The sequence below is a fragment of the Rhynchophorus ferrugineus genome, unplaced genomic scaffold (genome assembly GCF_030347505.1).
Source record: "Rhynchophorus ferrugineus isolate W39M unplaced genomic scaffold, kcgeb_rfMv2 rfM10, whole genome shotgun sequence".
NCBI classification, from domain to species: Eukaryota; Metazoa; Arthropoda; class Insecta; order Coleoptera; family Curculionidae; genus Rhynchophorus; species Rhynchophorus ferrugineus.
The window spans coordinates 7,577,316-7,596,120 of record NW_027472589.1 but is presented as its reverse complement, the minus strand read 5'-3'; the positions used below and the strand labels follow the sequence as shown (position 1 = coordinate 7,596,120).

General features: G+C 33.3%; 2 protein-coding genes and 1 pseudogene across 4 annotated transcripts; 1 reads left to right on the top strand and 2 right to left on the bottom strand.

The window, feature by feature from the left end:
- Positions 1-43: 43 nt before the first annotated feature.
- Positions 44-987, bottom strand: LOC143203720 (alpha-crystallin B chain pseudogene; annotated as a pseudogene). The gene is made up of 2 exons (XR_013007412.1): positions 890-987; positions 44-830 (listed from the first exon to the last, which is right to left on the bottom strand). The product of XR_013007412.1 is annotated as an alpha-crystallin B chain pseudogene (transcript).
- A 17-nt stretch (positions 988-1,004) lies between these two features.
- snf (U1 small nuclear ribonucleoprotein A snf) lies at positions 1,005-2,307 on the top strand. The gene is made up of 5 exons (XM_076415977.1): positions 1,005-1,150; positions 1,209-1,445; positions 1,646-1,777; positions 1,833-1,948; positions 2,012-2,307. Exons 2-5 carry the CDS (start codon positions 1,209-1,211, stop codon positions 2,169-2,171), a joined length of 645 nt encoding a protein of 214 aa, XP_076272092.1. The 5' UTR covers positions 1,005-1,150; the 3' UTR covers positions 2,172-2,307.
- An 821-nt stretch (positions 2,308-3,128) lies between these two features.
- On the bottom strand, positions 3,129-13,106 carry LOC143203715 (oxysterol-binding protein-related protein 11). 2 transcript variants are annotated; one of them, XM_076415973.1, is made up of 4 exons: positions 12,907-13,106; positions 12,490-12,695; positions 12,211-12,394; positions 3,129-4,318 (listed from the first exon to the last, which is right to left on the bottom strand). In XM_076415973.1, the coding sequence occupies exons 1-4, from the start codon at positions 12,928-12,930 to the stop codon at positions 4,034-4,036; spliced, it is 699 nt and encodes a 232-aa protein (XP_076272088.1). In that variant the 5' UTR covers positions 12,931-13,106; the 3' UTR covers positions 3,129-4,033. The 2 variants fall into 2 exon arrangements, with proteins under 2 accessions (XP_076272088.1, XP_076272089.1); XM_076415974.1 differs by having other exon boundaries at positions 12,211-12,340.
- Between the last annotated feature and the right edge of the window lie 5,699 nt (positions 13,107-18,805).

Genomic DNA, 18,805 nt, shown 5'->3' with positions numbered 1-18,805 from the left:
CAAAAATAATACTACATAGAATTTTAAAATAAAATACCTAAAATTTTATTAATATATTTTATTTTTTTAATATTTCATAACATGTGCAAACATTAAAAAATAATAACAAAAGTCGATTACATACTATCAGTCTATTCAAGTTTCATCAAGACCTACATTTAAAAAGATAAAAGATCTAAATTAATATATTGTAGTTAATAATAGATGACATCTGAGATATTTAGGATTCCTTTTTGTCCGTGATGTGTTCAACAGGAATAGTTTTCTCTTGAGCCAATTCTGGTGCCGTTCTTGGAGCTGTTATGGTCAAGACTCCGTCCTCACTCAAACTGGATATCACAGCCTTCAAATCATGTCCTTTTGGTAGAACAAATCTTCTTACGAATTGTCGAGAAATAAAGCCGTGCTCGTCTTGTTTTTCTTCGTGTTTTGCTTCGATTTCGATAGTATTTTGATCGCTGATGGCCTTAATTTTAATCTCTTCTGGTTTGAATGCTTCGACATCCAGTTTTACTTGGAATTTTTCCTTGTCTTGGATTATACTTGCGTCCTCCGACTCCGGGTATTTCAAAATATAACGAGGTCTGTTGAAAAAGAATGGCGATGAACGGAAAAATTCTTCTTCGAAAGCCCGCATTTCGTTTTCCAGTCGTCTAAAGGGACGAATCATGTCTCTAAACATAATTGGCACCAGTCGGGACATTTTGCACAAACAATTTTAATACTACCGTCAAACGCGATTATTTTTGCGCTTTTAAGCTTTGTGGGATAACTGACAGGAGGCGCGAATGTCCACCTTTTATATGTTGGTAGGAATCATCTTGAATTTTCTAGAAAATTATTGATATAAACAGAATATTCCTGATATTATCCAAATTTAGTTGTTTACCAATAATTAAACGTTAATATACGTTTACGATGTAAGAATAACACTATTTATGAAAATCTCAATACTTTTTAGTTAATTTCATAAAGTGACAATCCTTATTATAGAATTTAAAGTTGGTGACATTGAAATTTCGATGGTATGAGGTTTTGGCGTCGTTTTTCGGCATTTCCATTTATTTGCAATTTAACAGTCGTAATAAAAGTAATTAAGGGCAAGTGAATTGATTTACTTAAATAATACTTCTTAGCTAAGGCATTGAAGGTATATTATATTACTTTACCAGAAATATGATTTATAACCTAACTACTACACATTTCAGATGGATATTCGGCCAAACAACACGATTTATATCAATAATCTGAATGAGAAAATTAAAAAAGAGGAGTTAAAGAAATCCCTTTATGCGATATTTTCCCAGTTTGGACAAATATTAGATATTGTGGCTCTGAAGACCCTAAAAATGAGAGGACAAGCTTTCGTGATTTTTAAAGAAATTCAAAGCTCAACTAATGCTTTAAGGTCTATGCAGGGTTTTCCATTTTACGATAAACCTATGGTAAGCCTATTTCTTAATTTTATTTACAATATATTTCACATTTTTCGTATATACTTAATATCATATATATTTCATATGTACTTCAATTTTATTATATTATTCTTTTCATTTAAACTGTATATTTTCTTGGAACATATCTTGTTCTAATTGTTACATATTGTGCATTGCACTAGGCACACATTTAAGCATTTTGGTTACAGAGAATTCAGTATGCAAAGACAGACTCAGATGTTATAGCAAAACTCAAGGGTACTTTCCAGGAAAGGCCTAAGAAAATCCGCCCTCCACCAAACAAAGATGAAGATGCACCAAGAAAGAAAAAGAAAAATAAGGTATGTTTTCAACTAGTTCCACGTTGTAGGTTTTGTTTGCAACTATTTTTTATAGGATCCTAACAGAGTACCTGGTGGTGCAAATGCTGAACAACCACCCAACCAAATTCTTTTCTTAACCAACTTACCTGATGAGACCAGTGAAATGATGTTATCAATGTTGTTTAATCAGTAAGTATTTTTTAGAAATGCGTCGGAACAATATTTGGTGCTAATGAATTCTTTTTGTAATAGATTCCCAGGTTTTAAAGAAGTACGTCTTGTACCGAATCGTCACGACATTGCTTTTGTCGAATTTGAAAATGAATTACAGTCAGCAGCTGCCAAAGATGCTCTGCAAGGATTTAAAATAACTCCGTCACATGCCATGAAGATATCATTTGCTAAGAAATAAGTGAATACTAATCAAAGTACCAGCATGATTCCATAGATATAGAAAGATTAAGACTAATGATTATTTTTTTTGCTGATTTGTTTTTTTTTTTGTTTAATGTTAGAATTACTAATTAAATATAGTTCTGCCTTATGCACCCGAGACTTTCCGGTTCACCTGGTTCTAGGTGCTCTTCATACCCTGTCCTGGTATAGAAGCTTAAGAATTAACATCTAGAGTTCTTTTGATACCCTGATATCTATATTTCTTTTTTTGTTTATTATAGAATGGTTTAAAATGTTACTTCTTAGGGTTTGTCTCAATCTACCATGGCCTTTAAAGCTACAGAGAATCACTAAATAAGGGGTTTAAAATTGTTCTGTATTGGTGGAGTGACCACTTCAAAACCTGTGTTTTAGTAGAAAATAATTATCAGTTTCTAAGTTTACACTAGAGTTTTTCTCAATCTATTATGGACTACTTTGTGATTTTGCCAAATTATTATTTTCATCCATTTTGATAAATGGGAGTCATACATTCGAATGTATTTAAACAAAATGATATGAAGTATTATTTGTTGAGCTAAAACCAATGATTAAGTATATTTCTGTCTTACATGGTCTAAAATTAGTTTTGGGTACAGTGAGTGGTCACACCAAATCCTATATTTTTCTGATATGATACTTCAGTTTTGTATTTGTACTAGCAATTCTAACATCTACACCTTTTTTTATTTCAATATCACAACCTAGTAATTGTTTCTATTTCTTTTTTCTTTATATAGAAGAGTTTAAAATTCTGTACACTGAGCTATTTTGAGTTTGCCTCAATCCACCATGGCCTTTATGATTCTTCCAAATTCTTGTTACATTCATCAACGCCAAGCTTGATAAAAGAAGTCTTGAAGAAAATACATTGTAAGTGTTTGAAATTAAGTATGACCTTCCATATTTATTGAGTTAAATAACAAGTACATCATAAGGTAAAAATAAAATTTAATTTACACTAATATATACATAAAAAAGTATTAGCTACGACATAACTAAAAAAACAAGCTGCAGAACAGTACTTTTTAATTCACAATGTGTTCCACTTCTTGCAGCTAAATTTCCTTACCACCGAAATGTGTGATAATCTTGACACCTTACTCTTCCTAACAATACAAAATCGAATTTTAGCCTTAAACAGGTATAATTTAATTTAAATATATAAATTGGTAAACTCTATTTGCTGCTTCCCCCTTTCTTGGAGGACTAATTAGTTTAGAAAGCGATAGGTAAAAGCATAAGCATGAGGTTCAAATGATTTTTAGCTAGAACAAAGCGATCGATGAATAGATGAAAATACAGTGGATGTGATTCATATAAAAAGTGTGTAAATTGTTTTTGGATTCCTCTGTATTTTAAACTTTTATCTGAAATGGTACTATCGCTTTATAAACTAGGCGTGTAAGCAAGCAAATATTTACATGATCAATGAAAATATTTACAGTCAAATGTTTTGTAGAGTAAGAAGGATTTTTTTGAGATTTAGAGCAAAAATGATAAAAGTATTTTGCCAATGGTAATTTTATTCTAGGCTCTCAGTTTCTATTTAAAATTTGTTCTCTCACTATCACAAATCAGTACATCAGGTCCAAGACTTGAGACGCATTGACACAATTAAATTACACTTCCCCGTCACATGCATGAAATTCAAAGGATTTTTATTGAGATTATATTTTGAGCCAACATAAGTGGTATTTCCTAACTATTTGTTCGCTAATAATAGTACGTTTAGAATCTGATATGATGTCTTCCTACGGGCGCCTTTAAGCAGTCTCTCAGAATCTCAATGCATTCTCCCAAGCACTCCAAACAACTTTTCCTATAATCCCCTAAATATTAGTCATCGTCTATAACCAACCCTGTTCTGCTCTGCTGGGCGTGTTGGTTCCTCTGTAGGATGTTCAGGCACTGGTTCAAACAGTGTAGACTGGCTGCAGATGTGGCTTTCAGTAGCAACAGGTTCGGGTCGATGAAGAACTTATTACCGGACGACTCGATGGCTCTACATAGAGCAGTATCGGCTTGTTCCGTCTGGTGCAGTTGGGATCTTACGCAGCTCAGGGCGTCTAGGACCGCGAGGTGTTCTTTAGGTTGAAGAGGGGGGCTGTTAGCGGTGATTGACTGAAACATGACAAGTTGTTATTAAAAAAAAGAATTCAGTTTTAATTGGGGTATTTCTGATTACTTAATTAATTGAAAAAGTGAAAGTGTACCGTTAATTTTTAATTCTTTTTATTTACAAGCAAAAATGTAATAAATGGAATTCCACAATTCGTTATATATACAAGGGGTGTTTAAAAATTAGAGTGCTTGTTATTTTGTTGCCAAATAAATCCAGAAAATATCGATAAGTTGCTAATTAGACTTCCATATGAATTAGCTTAATGTAAACTTTCGAATGTTTCGGATATGAAACGTATCAACATTTTTTTCGAAATTTTGGACAAAAACATTGAAAAATCGAAGTGGCTTTGAAATTTCTGAATGAAGATGCAGAAATAATAGAAACATGAGTTTGTGGTGATTTTGTCGAAACTAAAGCGTATTCAGCGTATTATTCGTATAATTAAAATTCCTGTCTTTTTTAAAACTTGATATAAATCATTTGTGTGGTCAAGAAATACATCGAACCAGTTTTTTAGGTCGTATGTACAGATGCTCTTGAAAATATCGACGTAAATCTTTTCAATGGCTTCCTTGTCATGGCATAATGCTTTCCTATGACCGGTAAATGCAATTTTCCGTATAAGGCGGTATAGGGTGATGCTACGTCAGGAAAATATGAGTGATTTTTGATTTAAAAAATCAGCCACACGTCGGATTGTATGATGAAAAACTTTTTGGAAGCTCAAATATTCGATGAATACGCGAAAATAATATGTTTAAGGCATATTTAATACAAATTCCGTTATTTCTAATGAAAATTTTGCTCAAAGAATTGTTTTATGAAATCACGCTCAATTTTGATAACATTTTCTGTTATCACACGTAGATTAGTTATTATTTTGATTTTCACGAGCTCTGCCAGGTGTTAGCTAAAATGTTTAGGTAAACCATCTTTTTAACTTAAAAAAAAAACCTATAGCAGACCAACACAACATTTCCGTCTGCGACTTAAAATCATACGATTATTTATTATATCATGATAGTAATATTTATATCCATCAGGGCCATCAAATTGTATTTCTTTTCGTCGGAAAATGTTATATGATGTCACTTTTTCCACGATATTTATTCTTGAGCAAATTGTAAAGACTACAGGGGAGTGAACAAGATGTAGTATAGGATTGGTTCATTCTGCCCGTGCGTATTACGGTAATATACACTGGTTGTGTTTATTATTTGCTAATTATATGGTTATAAACACTAGTTTTTTTATTGGTAATCGACGAAATAAACAAATTATAGCGAATATAATATGACAAATCGAGTTTATAAATACATATTAATCCCAGTAGGTATCTGTTACTGTCTATTACTGGAACAAAGTTCATTTAGTGAACGTAACTGAAATTAAACTATAAATAAAAATTATAATAAATATCAACAAACTTACGAGGATAAGGTAATTTTCAAAGCTCAAAAAATGGCATATAATATAAAATGTAAAATAGTTATTTAACACTGTCTGATTCCTTGTTGATTGGTTGTTAGTAGTTATTAAAAAATATGTGTTAAAAAGAATGGATACTGATACTGAGCGGACAATACTGTAGATGTTTGAAGTATGAAAAGTGCATAAATGCTGCTGGATGAAAAATAAAGTTATAAAAAAAATAATCTAGGAACAGACAAGAAACATTTAGAGCACATTGGTGATGGAAAAAACCAAAATTCAAGGGAAATACATTATTATGTGTATTGCTTCTTTCATTTTCATGTTTGAACTCGAAAAAAACAGTAGAATTATAGTTGAAAACGTGGCGTATTAAAGCAAATAAGACAAAATCTACCGATGTAACATTCACCCTTTGTAGAAGAACATGTCCCTCAGTAAAATTAAATAATCATGAACTTTCACAAGCAGACAACGTTAAATATCTGGGAATGCATTTTGATCGACGTTTGACATGGAAAAAACATCTATATTATAATACTTATTGCCCACGGGCAAATTGTTGAAGTCCAAGAAGCAGATTAATAAAAAAAATATGTTTGAAATATTTTAAACATGTAATATCTTGAAACACGTATGACATTCACAAAACATAAACAACACGTCCACTAATCCCCTAACAAAAGTAAACTGCACATGTGCTATAGTTTTGTCAAGTTCTTTGGGTGACACGATCTTACGCGGAACCTGTAAGTAAACAATTGTGGCTTGTTTGTAATGTTTATAGGAATACCTTGATTAAAAATTACTAATTGTAGAATCTAATAGCTATAAATATATTTTTAATAAGAGTTGTATTGAAAAATGTGTAGTGTGCTAAAGTTTTGTCGCGGACTGTAACATGCAATAAAATAAATCAGGAATGTTACACGCGTGACACTTAAGGATGAACCATTAAACTAACGTATACGCTTTATTTTGTTTGAAATACGCTTATTTATTACACCGGTACTCGTTAAACCGCATAAATCGTTCCAGATTATTTTTTAGTGTTGGGTGGTGTACTCATCGACAGGTGGGGCGAATACATTTAACAATTCCTGTTTATTTTGGAACGCGCCTTGTACTAAGCTGTGGTCGTGTTAATCAGTTTTCACCCATCACCATTTATGACTAATGCCTTAATCTGTTATAAGCCATGAACCGTAGTCCATACTCGATCTGAAATCGTTTAGGGACTAGGATTTTTATTGCGCGCATTACTGTATCTTGTCAAGACCGTCCTTGTGGTGATCAAGTACCTAACTAATCGCGTTATGTATTTAAGTAAACAATAGTTAACAACAAACAAGTTTCTGTACTTAAACCGGCTGTTTTCACGTGTCGCGCAAATACGTTATTACTTGCGTCGATATAATCTATAAATTGTTTTAATTGGTGAAGTGTTTTTTTCCTAAAAATTCAAACTACGTCCGCTCGTACGGATATTTATGCCTCGGAGGTCAGCTAGTTTGGAATTACTTCACTCGACGCGAAACAAAAAAACGAAACAATAACAAACGCCGTCAACTTACTTCCTTGTCTTTGTCTTTGTGCCGGTGATGGTGGTGATGATGGCCGAATATCACTGAACTGAACCGTTTCATCTTCATGGCGCGCGGAGGACTTGGACGACGCGCGGCGCTGACAATATCGAAAAGCCGTGTTTTTTTAATTGGCCTAATTAAGCGAGAAACGCTGGTGGTGTTGGTGGTCGCAGATGCGCGCTTCTGCGGCCGGTCGGGGCCGAGAGGTGTGTTTGCTTCACTCCCGTCAGGATTTACCCGGTTGTTTTTTTTTAATTCGTGGAACGTTTAAAAAAGACAGGAAGACACGCTATCACCGCGGAAACAAACGAGTGCGTCGTGTGCTATCGCGTAAAACTATACATGTGCCGTATAATTAAGTTACCATTATTAAATCCGTTTATACTTGAAAAATTTATCGGCGATTTTAACGCCGCGGTCTCGTCATATACGAGGTCCTTTCAACAAATTATGGTTATATACGTTGTCTTCTATATAGGTCCTGAGATTATAAGAAAAGTTGCTACGAATCACGATTATTTATTAATGCTGATTTTCTTACTTTAAACGATGGCATGAATCAACAGGTCAATTGAAAAGTCCCCGGCCTACCATAGTAAAACACATTTTTTTTGGCAAATTTTTTTTTATTCAACATTTTTATTCAACAATTCCCTTCAAGGGTGATACACTCTGATTATAGCGACCCTCCATTTCTTTTTTGAGAATAGGAAATAGTCGCCGGGGGCCAGATCTGGAGAATACGGTGGATGAGGAAGCAATTCGAAGCCGAATTCATGGATTTTTGACACGGTTCATTGTCTTGGATTTCGTCCTTCAAACGGTCCAATAACGCTATGTAATAGTCGCTGTTGATTGTCCTTCCTTTTTCGAGGTAGTCAATGAAAACTATTCCATGCTCATCTCAAAATACAGACACCATAACCTTGCCAGCCGACTGTTATGTTTCCCACGCTTTGGAGCGGGTTCATCGTGTGCGGTTCACTCGGATGACTGTCGATTAGACTTCGGAGTGAAATGATGGAGCCATGTTTCATCCATTGTCACATATCGACGCAAAAACTCGGGTTTATTATGCTTGACCATCTTCAAACACTGTTTCGAATCATCAACTCGTCGTTGTTTTTGGTCAAAAGTGAGCTCGCGAGGCACCCACTTTGCACAGAGCTTTTTCATACCCAAATATTCGCAAATGATATGATGTACACGTTCAGTTGATATCTTTAGAGCGCCTGCTATTTCGTTCAATTTCAATTTACAGTCATTCAAAATCATTTTGTGGATTTTTTAAATGTTTTATCGGTAACAACCTTTTTTGGGCGTCAACTGCGTTCACCGTCTTCGGCGCTCATTTCACCACGTCTAAACTTAACATACCAATCCTTGATGGTTGATTTTCATGGGGCAGTATCCAGAAACTCGACATCAAGCCAAGTTTTCTCTTCAACTGTATTTCCCTTCAAAAAGCAATATTTTATTAACACGCGAAATTCCTTTTTATCCATTTTTTTTTCACAATAACAAAAGTTGCTTCACTCAAAATGCTATAATTTACAAACTAATGATCGGGCAGCTGTCAAATTTATTCACGCTCCTTTTGACGGTTAGGACTAACGAAAAAAACCTATGGATTTAATTCTAGTAGCGCCATCTATGTGTCAGGCCGGAGATTTTTCAATCAACCTGTTAAGCGAACACAGGGTGATCATAACGAAAAGAATATTAAGAAAGAAACGAAAGAAATTTTATAGCGCTGAAAACATACAAAATAAAGGAAAATAAAAGACAAAATAGACATTTACCCAATTGAAAATTTACCGAAAATATAACTGTATGGATGCAATTACATTAGTGATTTTTAGAACTATTAATTAACTGGCCGATGAAAATCTACCCCTTTCTCATATTTTCCTTCTCGCATTCATTTAACCAACTATAAATATAACCTATAGTCCTTTCAATAAAACAGCCAAAGCACGTCATAAACACCGTCGAACATATTTTCAAATTCAATTGATAAAAACGTAACATTTTTTGTAAACTCGAGGCGTTTTTTTCTCATTTTACTAATTAGCATTACCATATAATCCAAATCTAATCCCTAGTGATTCGCAAATGAGGAAGTAATTGTCGAAGTTGAAACGAAGCCTATTTCAAAAACAAATAAAAATCGTTCTACGAAAGATGTATTAAAAGAACTAGAGGAGAGTATTTTGACCAATAAAATTTAATAATTAATATATTAATATAAAATAAATTAATTAAGACTGTGTGTTTATATTATGCACAAATTGCATCTACGATGACAAACTCAAATATATTTTGATCAGCTTAGTAATATAAATACGATTCGTCGAATTAGCACAGCAGATGTTTTTAGAGTTAATGAAGTAAAGTTCGTTGGCTGTGTTGAAGTAAAGTCATCAAACAATGCCGTAATAGTAATACCAGTTCGTGACTTATGCATATTTATTATGGATAAAATCATTAGCTGATTAGTACGGCCCAATGTCTACACAAGATATTTTTCAACGTAAACAGGCGACTTTAAAAATAGCGTACTTTATTAACCCCACTTGTTGATTACTCTCTAAGCTGGAAGCTAATAACATCTCATAAAAAACGAATATATCTCTTTGTTTTAGTTATCCTGATAATATTTGTCCATGGTCTTCGAAAAATATATGGATGTCAAACTTAACATACAAATATTTCATGAATTAATGGGTTTATTATTTTATTATCCACCAGTTATGTTGTGGTTCATTATTTAAACAGACTCTGTAGGTATGACATCATAAAACATGTTTTTTATATGAGGTAACCAGAGTGGTTATCGGATATTGTTATTTACAGGAGTTATCTGTTTTTTTTCTCTGCAAATATTAAGTTGTAATGAAACGGCGGATTGCGATGATGTATTTATATTGCTTTTCATTTTTCAAAATGATAACGTTTATAGGTCACAAAGGCTTTGATACACCGTAATTTTCGTTTATATATACGTTATCATTGAACAAAATTATTTATTAATGCACTGCTGTGTACTCAGTAGATAGAGTGCAACACACTAATTGCTTTCATGATTCAAATTGTTTATGTAGGTCATGTAAATTGATACTGATTTTTTACATTGTTCTTTCTTTACTATCTGCATATATATGCATATTATGCATATATGAAGAAATTTTGATACTTTGAAGAGGTACAGTTAATGAAGAATTTTAATTTAAAAGCTTTCCATATCCGTTTGGAATGAATCAGTTCTTTCGAGCCACTTCATACTCAATATATGTCTTAGTCAGTTTCTTCTTTACTGTTTTACTTTTTCTAATTCATAGTTAATTTTTATTCTGTATTTATTTTCTGATATTTTTCTTAATACTAGTATGGTAATAATTGTATAATTAGGCTATATATTACTATCGCTCTGATTAAAGTTTTATACATTCCTTTTTTTATCGTGTAATTATATTTCTAATGTTCATTTTTTGAACACTTAATTCTTCATTTTATATTTTTTGTGCTCTTTCTATCATTAATTCTTCATGCTTCTAGTACATATCTCTTTGTTTAGTTGTTGACAAGCTGGTTTTGATTTAATTTCTATTACATTTATTAATGCCACGCCATATTACAAATTTTGAATAATTTATCTCTATTGATATAATGGATACCTTGTTCAAAACCAAGGGGTACTGGTTTAAGTTTTATTTTATACACTAGTGTTTTATCTATTACTTGTTTTAAAATATATAACTGCGTCAATTGTGGACTTTGCTTTAATGAAACTAATTTATAACTTTCTTGTTTCAGTCTTTTTTGTTTTCATACTATTCTTCTGTGGTTCTTGTAGATCTTCTACATTTTCTTGTTTTATATACCTTCCTACATGAAAATGTGATGATATATTCTTTTCTGTCCATGTTCCTTTAATGTTCCATGTTCCTCCTAATTTAATTCTTTACCAGTTCTCCTATACCATCAGTCCTTTCCAACATTTTCTATATCTATATCTATCATATTGATGCTAAACAGGCTTTGTGGGTGTAACATCATAAACCAATTAATTTTTTATGAGTTAACCAGAGTTATACAATTTGTTGACTTCTTTTTAATATCCAGTGATTTCTTCTATAGATAATAAGCTGAATAATAATTTTCGTCTTTAGACGTAATATAACTGAAAAAAAAACTGCTTCATTGCACCATTATGTACTCAGTGGGTATAGTGGTCAACAAATTAATGATTTTAATAATATTTTAAATTGTTTATGCACGTTATGTAGAATTATATACATGCTTTATACAATTTTTCTTCATTATGCATGTAGAGGGTGTCTCAAAAACATTTTATATTTGTAACTAGCTGTGTGAATACAATGAATCCAAGGGTGTAAGGAGGATTTCAATCGGAAGGAATTATCGACTTTTTAGGATTCTGGAGATGAAATTGATGAACTTTTTAAAATAAAATAATGGGAGATCCTTGTACAAAATATCTACTGGCTGCTGTATTTTTATTGGTCCTTTCTAAACAATATATTTAAACTGATAATAGCATTTATTTTTAGCATACATTTGGCATAGGAAAACACCAAGTGATAAGCGTAATAATAAATTATTATTTAGACAGATGAATGAGGTATTGTTAGTTTTTTTCAATTAAAAGAAACCCACGTATATATACTTTTAAACAGATATAATTTGCAAGTCTGATATGAATATTAGCATGTGTAAATGAGTTACGCATCGGAATAAACAAATGAATTCAACGTTCTCAATTAGAGATGAGATCTAGCCGCTTCAGCATCAACAACCGGCGCATTCACCAAATGTTCATAATTTTATAAAAAATTGACATGACTTACTTTTGTGTGGGATTCGGCAACCGCTCTCAAGCCATTTACCCATTCTTGTCTAGCTTTGGCATCGACTGCTCTTAATTTCAACATGTCACCAGAGGCACAGCTCACAGTGAATGTTCTAGAGTCCTCTTCACTATAACAAAAAGGACACTGTACCCAAGGACAACCATTTACCGTATGATAATGACTAAAATATGTTTCATTCAATATTAATCTTATTACTCTGATTGATACATGATTTGAAGTGAAGCAATATGTTTTTAAATATTTTGGGTCAATTACCTTGGACATATCACAGCACCAGCTAAATGTAACGAGCCTCTTGGGACATTCCCTTCTGGTTTCTCACCTTCGCACAGGTAATAGTGCAACAACCCGGCATTGGCATCAACCAAGAAGTATCTGTACTGCCATCCTTTAACTACATTTGTGTATTTATATAGTTGGCCGGAAAATTGTCTCTGCTTGGTGTGCAGATCCATTGCCGACTAGAAATAGGCATAGTTTAGTTTCCCCAAACAAGACTTATGTTTTAGCACACAGATGCTATTTCAATTAGTAAGAATCTATTAGGTATATTAGTAATTTGACTAATTTGTGGCGAACATTAAAAGTCATTCCTCAGTTATGATTAATTAGCGCCTACTATGTGAATTATTGTCAAGTTTATTATGAAATAGTATATTATTTAGGGCTAACCTCAATGTTCTTGTTGTGAATCATCAAATGACACTGGGTTCGACTTCCAAGTGCTAGGAATTAAATAAGTTTGGGATCATACACCGACATGTAGGTTACCAATTAGTTTTTTTTACAGCTATAAATAATTCTGTCTGCGGTCAACTTTGGTTAACAATAATTTTGCGACAATTATCACCAATATGAGTAAATCAAAATATGTCAAAAAAGTTTTCTCAGCGCACTCTATCGGAACATTTCTGAGGTTATGGCAAAAGTAGGGATTATGTTTACCCGTTTTTATTAGTTGTTGGTACAAGGTCTAGATGTCACGTCGATGTCGAAAGAAATTAATTTTAATTCTACCAATTTTAAATTATTGTTAACCCACTGTCAATTATCAATGGGAATATAGATAATATACGATATGAATATTGATAATACTTGTTGTTTATGTTAGAGAAAAGAAGGAATATCTTTGGGAGTGTGATTCCAATTTATTGAATCTTTGCCGTAATTTTTTTTTGTTTGATAGTAAAAAGTGTTTAAAATCTACAACGCAATATTGACTAAAAATAAAAATTTGGAATTCAATTGTTTTACCTCTCGAACGTCCAGGTATTACGGCTTTTATATTTTTGTCGTTGATTTTCGGAAGCTGACAGGCGAGTAAATATTTGAAATATTTCTGGTTGCTGTTGAAGTAAGAAGAAAAAATTAGTAAGTTTTGTTGTACCGAGCATAATAATATTGTTTATAGTCGTTATTTTATGGCCAATTATATTATTTGTATAGTCTGAGTCTAGTTTTAATATATACAATGGGTATAAAAATAATGAACTTTTTGGAACAAATGAAAGGCATTTCTTTGGTTATACAGTGACATATAACTTTTATGGATTCTCTCTTAAGTATAACGTGTAAGTTTTACTTCTTTTGCAGAGATTTCGTTATTTAACCAAATTTTGATACTCTTAAAAAAGTAAACTGTTCTTCAGATTGGCTGAGTGCATCGATCGGGAGACGTAATAATCAGAAGGTGCAAGCTTTGGTGGATATCGCGGATGGGTAACTTCCTTAGTGCGGTAGTCATTTCTGATTGGCTGAAGTTAGTTGTAGATACAGGAATGTAGTTTATAGCGTTTGACCCCATCAAGAGCATGTTTTATCATTTTTTTTTTAGGAAAACACCTTTGACACGAGATGATTCTGATGCTATTGGGGGAGTGGTTTTTTAGATCTGTTGAGAATAATGCAAAATGTTAATTGGGGGACTTGTGTTATGTATTTGTTAAAACATATATGAAGTTGAATAAGCTCTGATCATAAACTTGCACGTATTTTGATTATTTTTTCAGTTTAAAAGGGTATTTATTGGGAGGAACTGATACAATATACAATAATTTAAAAAATTACCATCATTTTCTATCGCTCATGCAGCATGGCGATTAAAGACGACGGCCTGAGCGCATTACTCGTTGCTTGTATTTGTTCTAACAATATGTCGTTTAATTTGTTTAATTAACGTTGCTGGATATCACATGACAGGGAGAAAGCGTTATTAAAACAGCTTGAAATGCCATTTTCAGTTTTTGTCGAATAACTCTTCATTGTTTTTGGTTTTCCAAGTTGTTCTTGTCTTATTGGCATCAAAATCGACACTTTAAGCTCGTTTGTTAGACTTTGGCAGCAGATTTCTTCAAATTCAACAATAAAACTGATTATTGATACATTGATTAACGTCTCCATAGAGTGAATAAAATTGTAGAATTATATAGACAATTGTCGGAAACCATCGTATTTAATTGTTAGGTTAGGTTGTTTAACATTTGTTTAGTTTAATACTTCGCATTTTCGCCAATAGATATCGCTGATATAATTACATGCAAGCACCTAATATAAAAGAAAAATGCTGATTAGCGGATTACTGACTGAAGATGATAAGAGAGAGTTTAGTTTTAACTTAATTTACAGCAACCTACCAAAATTTGATTATTTAAAATAATTTGATGTTGTATACAAAGAAAATATTGAATGCAGTATGTCTTCTTCTTTTCAGCCTGTACTATTTGAGAATTACTGGTAAACCCAATTGTAATCATGGTTCATTATATATATTCATCAGGGTAATCTGTTCTGTTACGAGAAAAACTTTATGAATACATAAATTAAGACATGCTTTTATATTTTTATATTGTATTCAGGTATTTTCTAATAACGTGTTGACCTTTAAACTATTTTTATCGTTATATATATCTAATGTAACTATTTATTACTTTCATCAGGGTGGAAATCTAATAAAATGTACCGAAGGATACGAATTTGTATTTTACAAAATTTTATTATAAATGCAAAATACTTTGACATATAGTATATAGTCTATGTAAGGTTGCTGTGAACATACGTATTCTAAATTTATGACGTCAAAATGTCGCAATGTTGCCATATCAACTCTGAGTTTTAGTTCAGTTTGTTCATTTTAGTTTAACTAAAATAGTGAAACAAAAATGTTATCATATACAAAAGGTTTATTTTAACTACGGTTAATTATACAGCTACCATAATTTATAGGTTAGTGTTGTTTTATTATATTTACATTGAACTCTTTTCTACACCACCCAATATGTAGAGTTCTAGGCGCGTTTTTTTTTATGTAGTGGTATCTCCCTGAAGGCCTAATTCACCTAATTAACAATTGTCTATCTAAATAGTGTATTTTAATTTCATTAGACAGCATATTTACCTTTTTACGTTTAGTTGTTATTTCCTTCGGTGGTGTGTTTGCTTGTCAAGTCATTTTGATATAACTGTATTTTTTATTTCTTCTGCTACTACCTGTGTTCACTATTCTTATAAAATTAATCACTAATTCTAGTTGGGTGTATCACTAATACACTCATGAATATTCTGAACAATTACACACATATCTAATGGACATAAATCTTTATCATCTCATCAATCATTTTAATCATATCAATAATCAAAAGATCACCAATTAAATAACTTCTCAACTTCTTCTTCAAAGTGTCTCATCGAGGTCATCCAAACTGAAGGTGCTGTTAAGCTTTCCTGTTCCCAAAATGAAGTACAATATATCTGCAATAAATTATTAATAAATGTTATGACTAATAAAACCTAATCAATTGTCATTCCAACACTTACCTTTTTCCATCCAGTACTACTATGGTAGGCCGGGGACTTTTCAACTGACCTGTTATAAAGCAAAGGATATGGGGACAAACAAACACGGTATTACTGCAATACCTCTTAAACACGGAGAAACAAATCTACAACCCCCGTATACGAAAATCGTTGATGGAACGGACCCCGTACACCAGCGCGCCAGCGAAGAGGAAAAAAAAAACCTACGGGCCTCGGGTAAGAGTTATTAACACTCTCACTATAGGCACCCGTACAAACCAGACATGGAACTCATAAATTTTTCTCCCTTTATTTACATATGGTCTGTTTGGTTTCGTAGGAAATTTATTTGAACAAGGCACAGTAACAGTATTAAAAGATAAATTTATTGATTTGAACTGTTTATGGCAGAACATATGTAAGTCAATATCACTGATTGCTCAGTTTGTTTATATAAAAACAGTGAGTGGCAATCCGTAAATAATCACGATCCGTAACGCGCGATAAAGACCGTGTGTTTGGAGATCGGGCACGACGCAATAAAGAGAGGTACAGTTCCGTTTGGTACGATTACGAATTGTGTGTTTGGTACCGGAGGATGTTTGGCGACAATTAAAAAAAAAAATAGGTGCAAGGGTTGTGATTGTACTGGCCTTATACATATACTGGTGTAGCGACCTTGAGGCATGTCGAATTTTACATCATGGAATAAGGGTCTACAAAATACCCAGAAATATAATCCCAGATGCTGAACACGGGCGGGGTGCCAGCAGCGCCAACTAGAACCCGACAACGAATAGCTGGTGGCAACCCCGAGACGTTTATCTGGGATGTTATGGAAGGGTATTTCGGTCATTCAGTGCTCAACCCTCGTTTGGTTTAGACGTGCCATCATTGACTGCCCAAGCCTCGTCTCCAGGTAACACCGCTGCCATCCGTTTTATCTAATTGTATTTTTCACATTTTTTTATATACCCAATAAATAACGGTCACATAATGTAAACACCACTGTTTCATTTCGTTTTACCTCCATTCACCGAGACACATCATTTACGCTAAATATAGTCTATTTAAAGTTTTTTTGTACATACGTCATCAAGATGTGTAACGTATTATCTGCCGCAATTTGTAAATTCGTTTCAGAATCGGACAATATTTTCCTTCTCATTTTATTGTAGTTAAAAAGAGACACAATGCTGTCTGATTAGTTCGAACACGTAACCGAATGAGCCTGTCAAAGTCGTCCGGTTGTCAGACGTATACAAAATTCTTGAAAGCAATGGTGGTGATAAGAGGTTATAACTCTAACCTATAAATTATTGTGGCTGTATAATTAATTGTAGTTGTTAGATGTACTATAATGTTAAAATAAATTATATTCGATACCGTTTTTGATTGAATATTAGACTATTGTGCCATACTTGATTGAAAGCTTTGGAAACACTTAAAAATATGGCTTCAGCTTTGCGGCCATTTCTTAATTCTCGGTGGATGGTTGCTGTGACGCGAGCATCTTAATGAAGGCTTGAGTGTTTGGCATGGAAACCGAATCGTTCGTTCGGGGTTATGTGGTGTGCATCTGTGAAACTGTTTAAAACATGTAATATCGCTTTTGCGGCAAGTTTGGAAACAAAAGAAAGAGACGTCATCGTGATGGTCTTTTATAGCCGGGAACCGCATGGTACCAATCCACCAGCGTTGCCAACCTTTGAACTTAATGTGGATGTATTAGTGGTGGCCTAAAGGGTTGTAGCGGTGGCCACACAATATATGTAAATAATTATAATAATTATCTATAATAGATGTGGAGTAAGAGTGCTAAGTACCTTAGGATGTATCTTGATATAAAACTTTCTTGTAAAGAGCATATAAAGGAAAAGAATTTGAAAAAATGTACAAAATATATATTGATTATTTGGAAATAGCAACAATTACTTATACCGAGAACTTCGGATTCCAACTGTTATAGAGGGAATTAAGAAAATCGCAACAAGACATGAGGAAAGACTCTACTACCATGTTAACACTAAAATGTTGCAAGTCTTGGTTAACACCGAACTACGACGCAGGCTCAAGAGAACCAAACCGTGCGATCTTGTGTACTTCAGTGAATTAAATGGTACAAGCACTGAAAAGTGGTACTAACTTTCATATTATTTTATTGGAGACTTATTAGGGGGTAATGGATCTTCCTAGGTAAGTACCTAGTTTTAAGTCACTCTAGAGACAAACTGTAAGTTAACTGGCTACCACTAGTAGCTCGTTTTGTCGTCTAGTTTGCTCGTTTGCGTTCATGCGAACATGCTCAGTGTAAGGCTCTCCCTAGGCGCCTTAGAACACAGCCACATCTTGATAAAATCGCTACCCATCCATAAACCTCGGTAGATAACCAACTACGACAATCCCAGTCTTAACTGGGTCTCTGTAGCCGGAAAACATTTCTCTATCCCGAACCCGGAGCGACATCAGCAAAAGACCATTTGGTTCTAGCTGATCATTCTGTAATAAGGGGGAAAAACGTCTCTCTCTCTTTTCTCTACCCGTTGTAACAGTACCACATCCATAACGCTTCCGTACTTCCTTAAGCTAACCTAATATCCTGTCCGTCATCTCGTCGAACACATGTAGTATTTAACGCATGAAATAAACAAGTTTTTATTCAACCGGTGTTTTCTGTTCCCGTGCGAATTCCTTCCACAAGAATAGTAGTGACTGTTCAGATAAACAATCGTGTTGACAGCCACAGATTCCGACCGACCAGACGAACATTCCTACAATT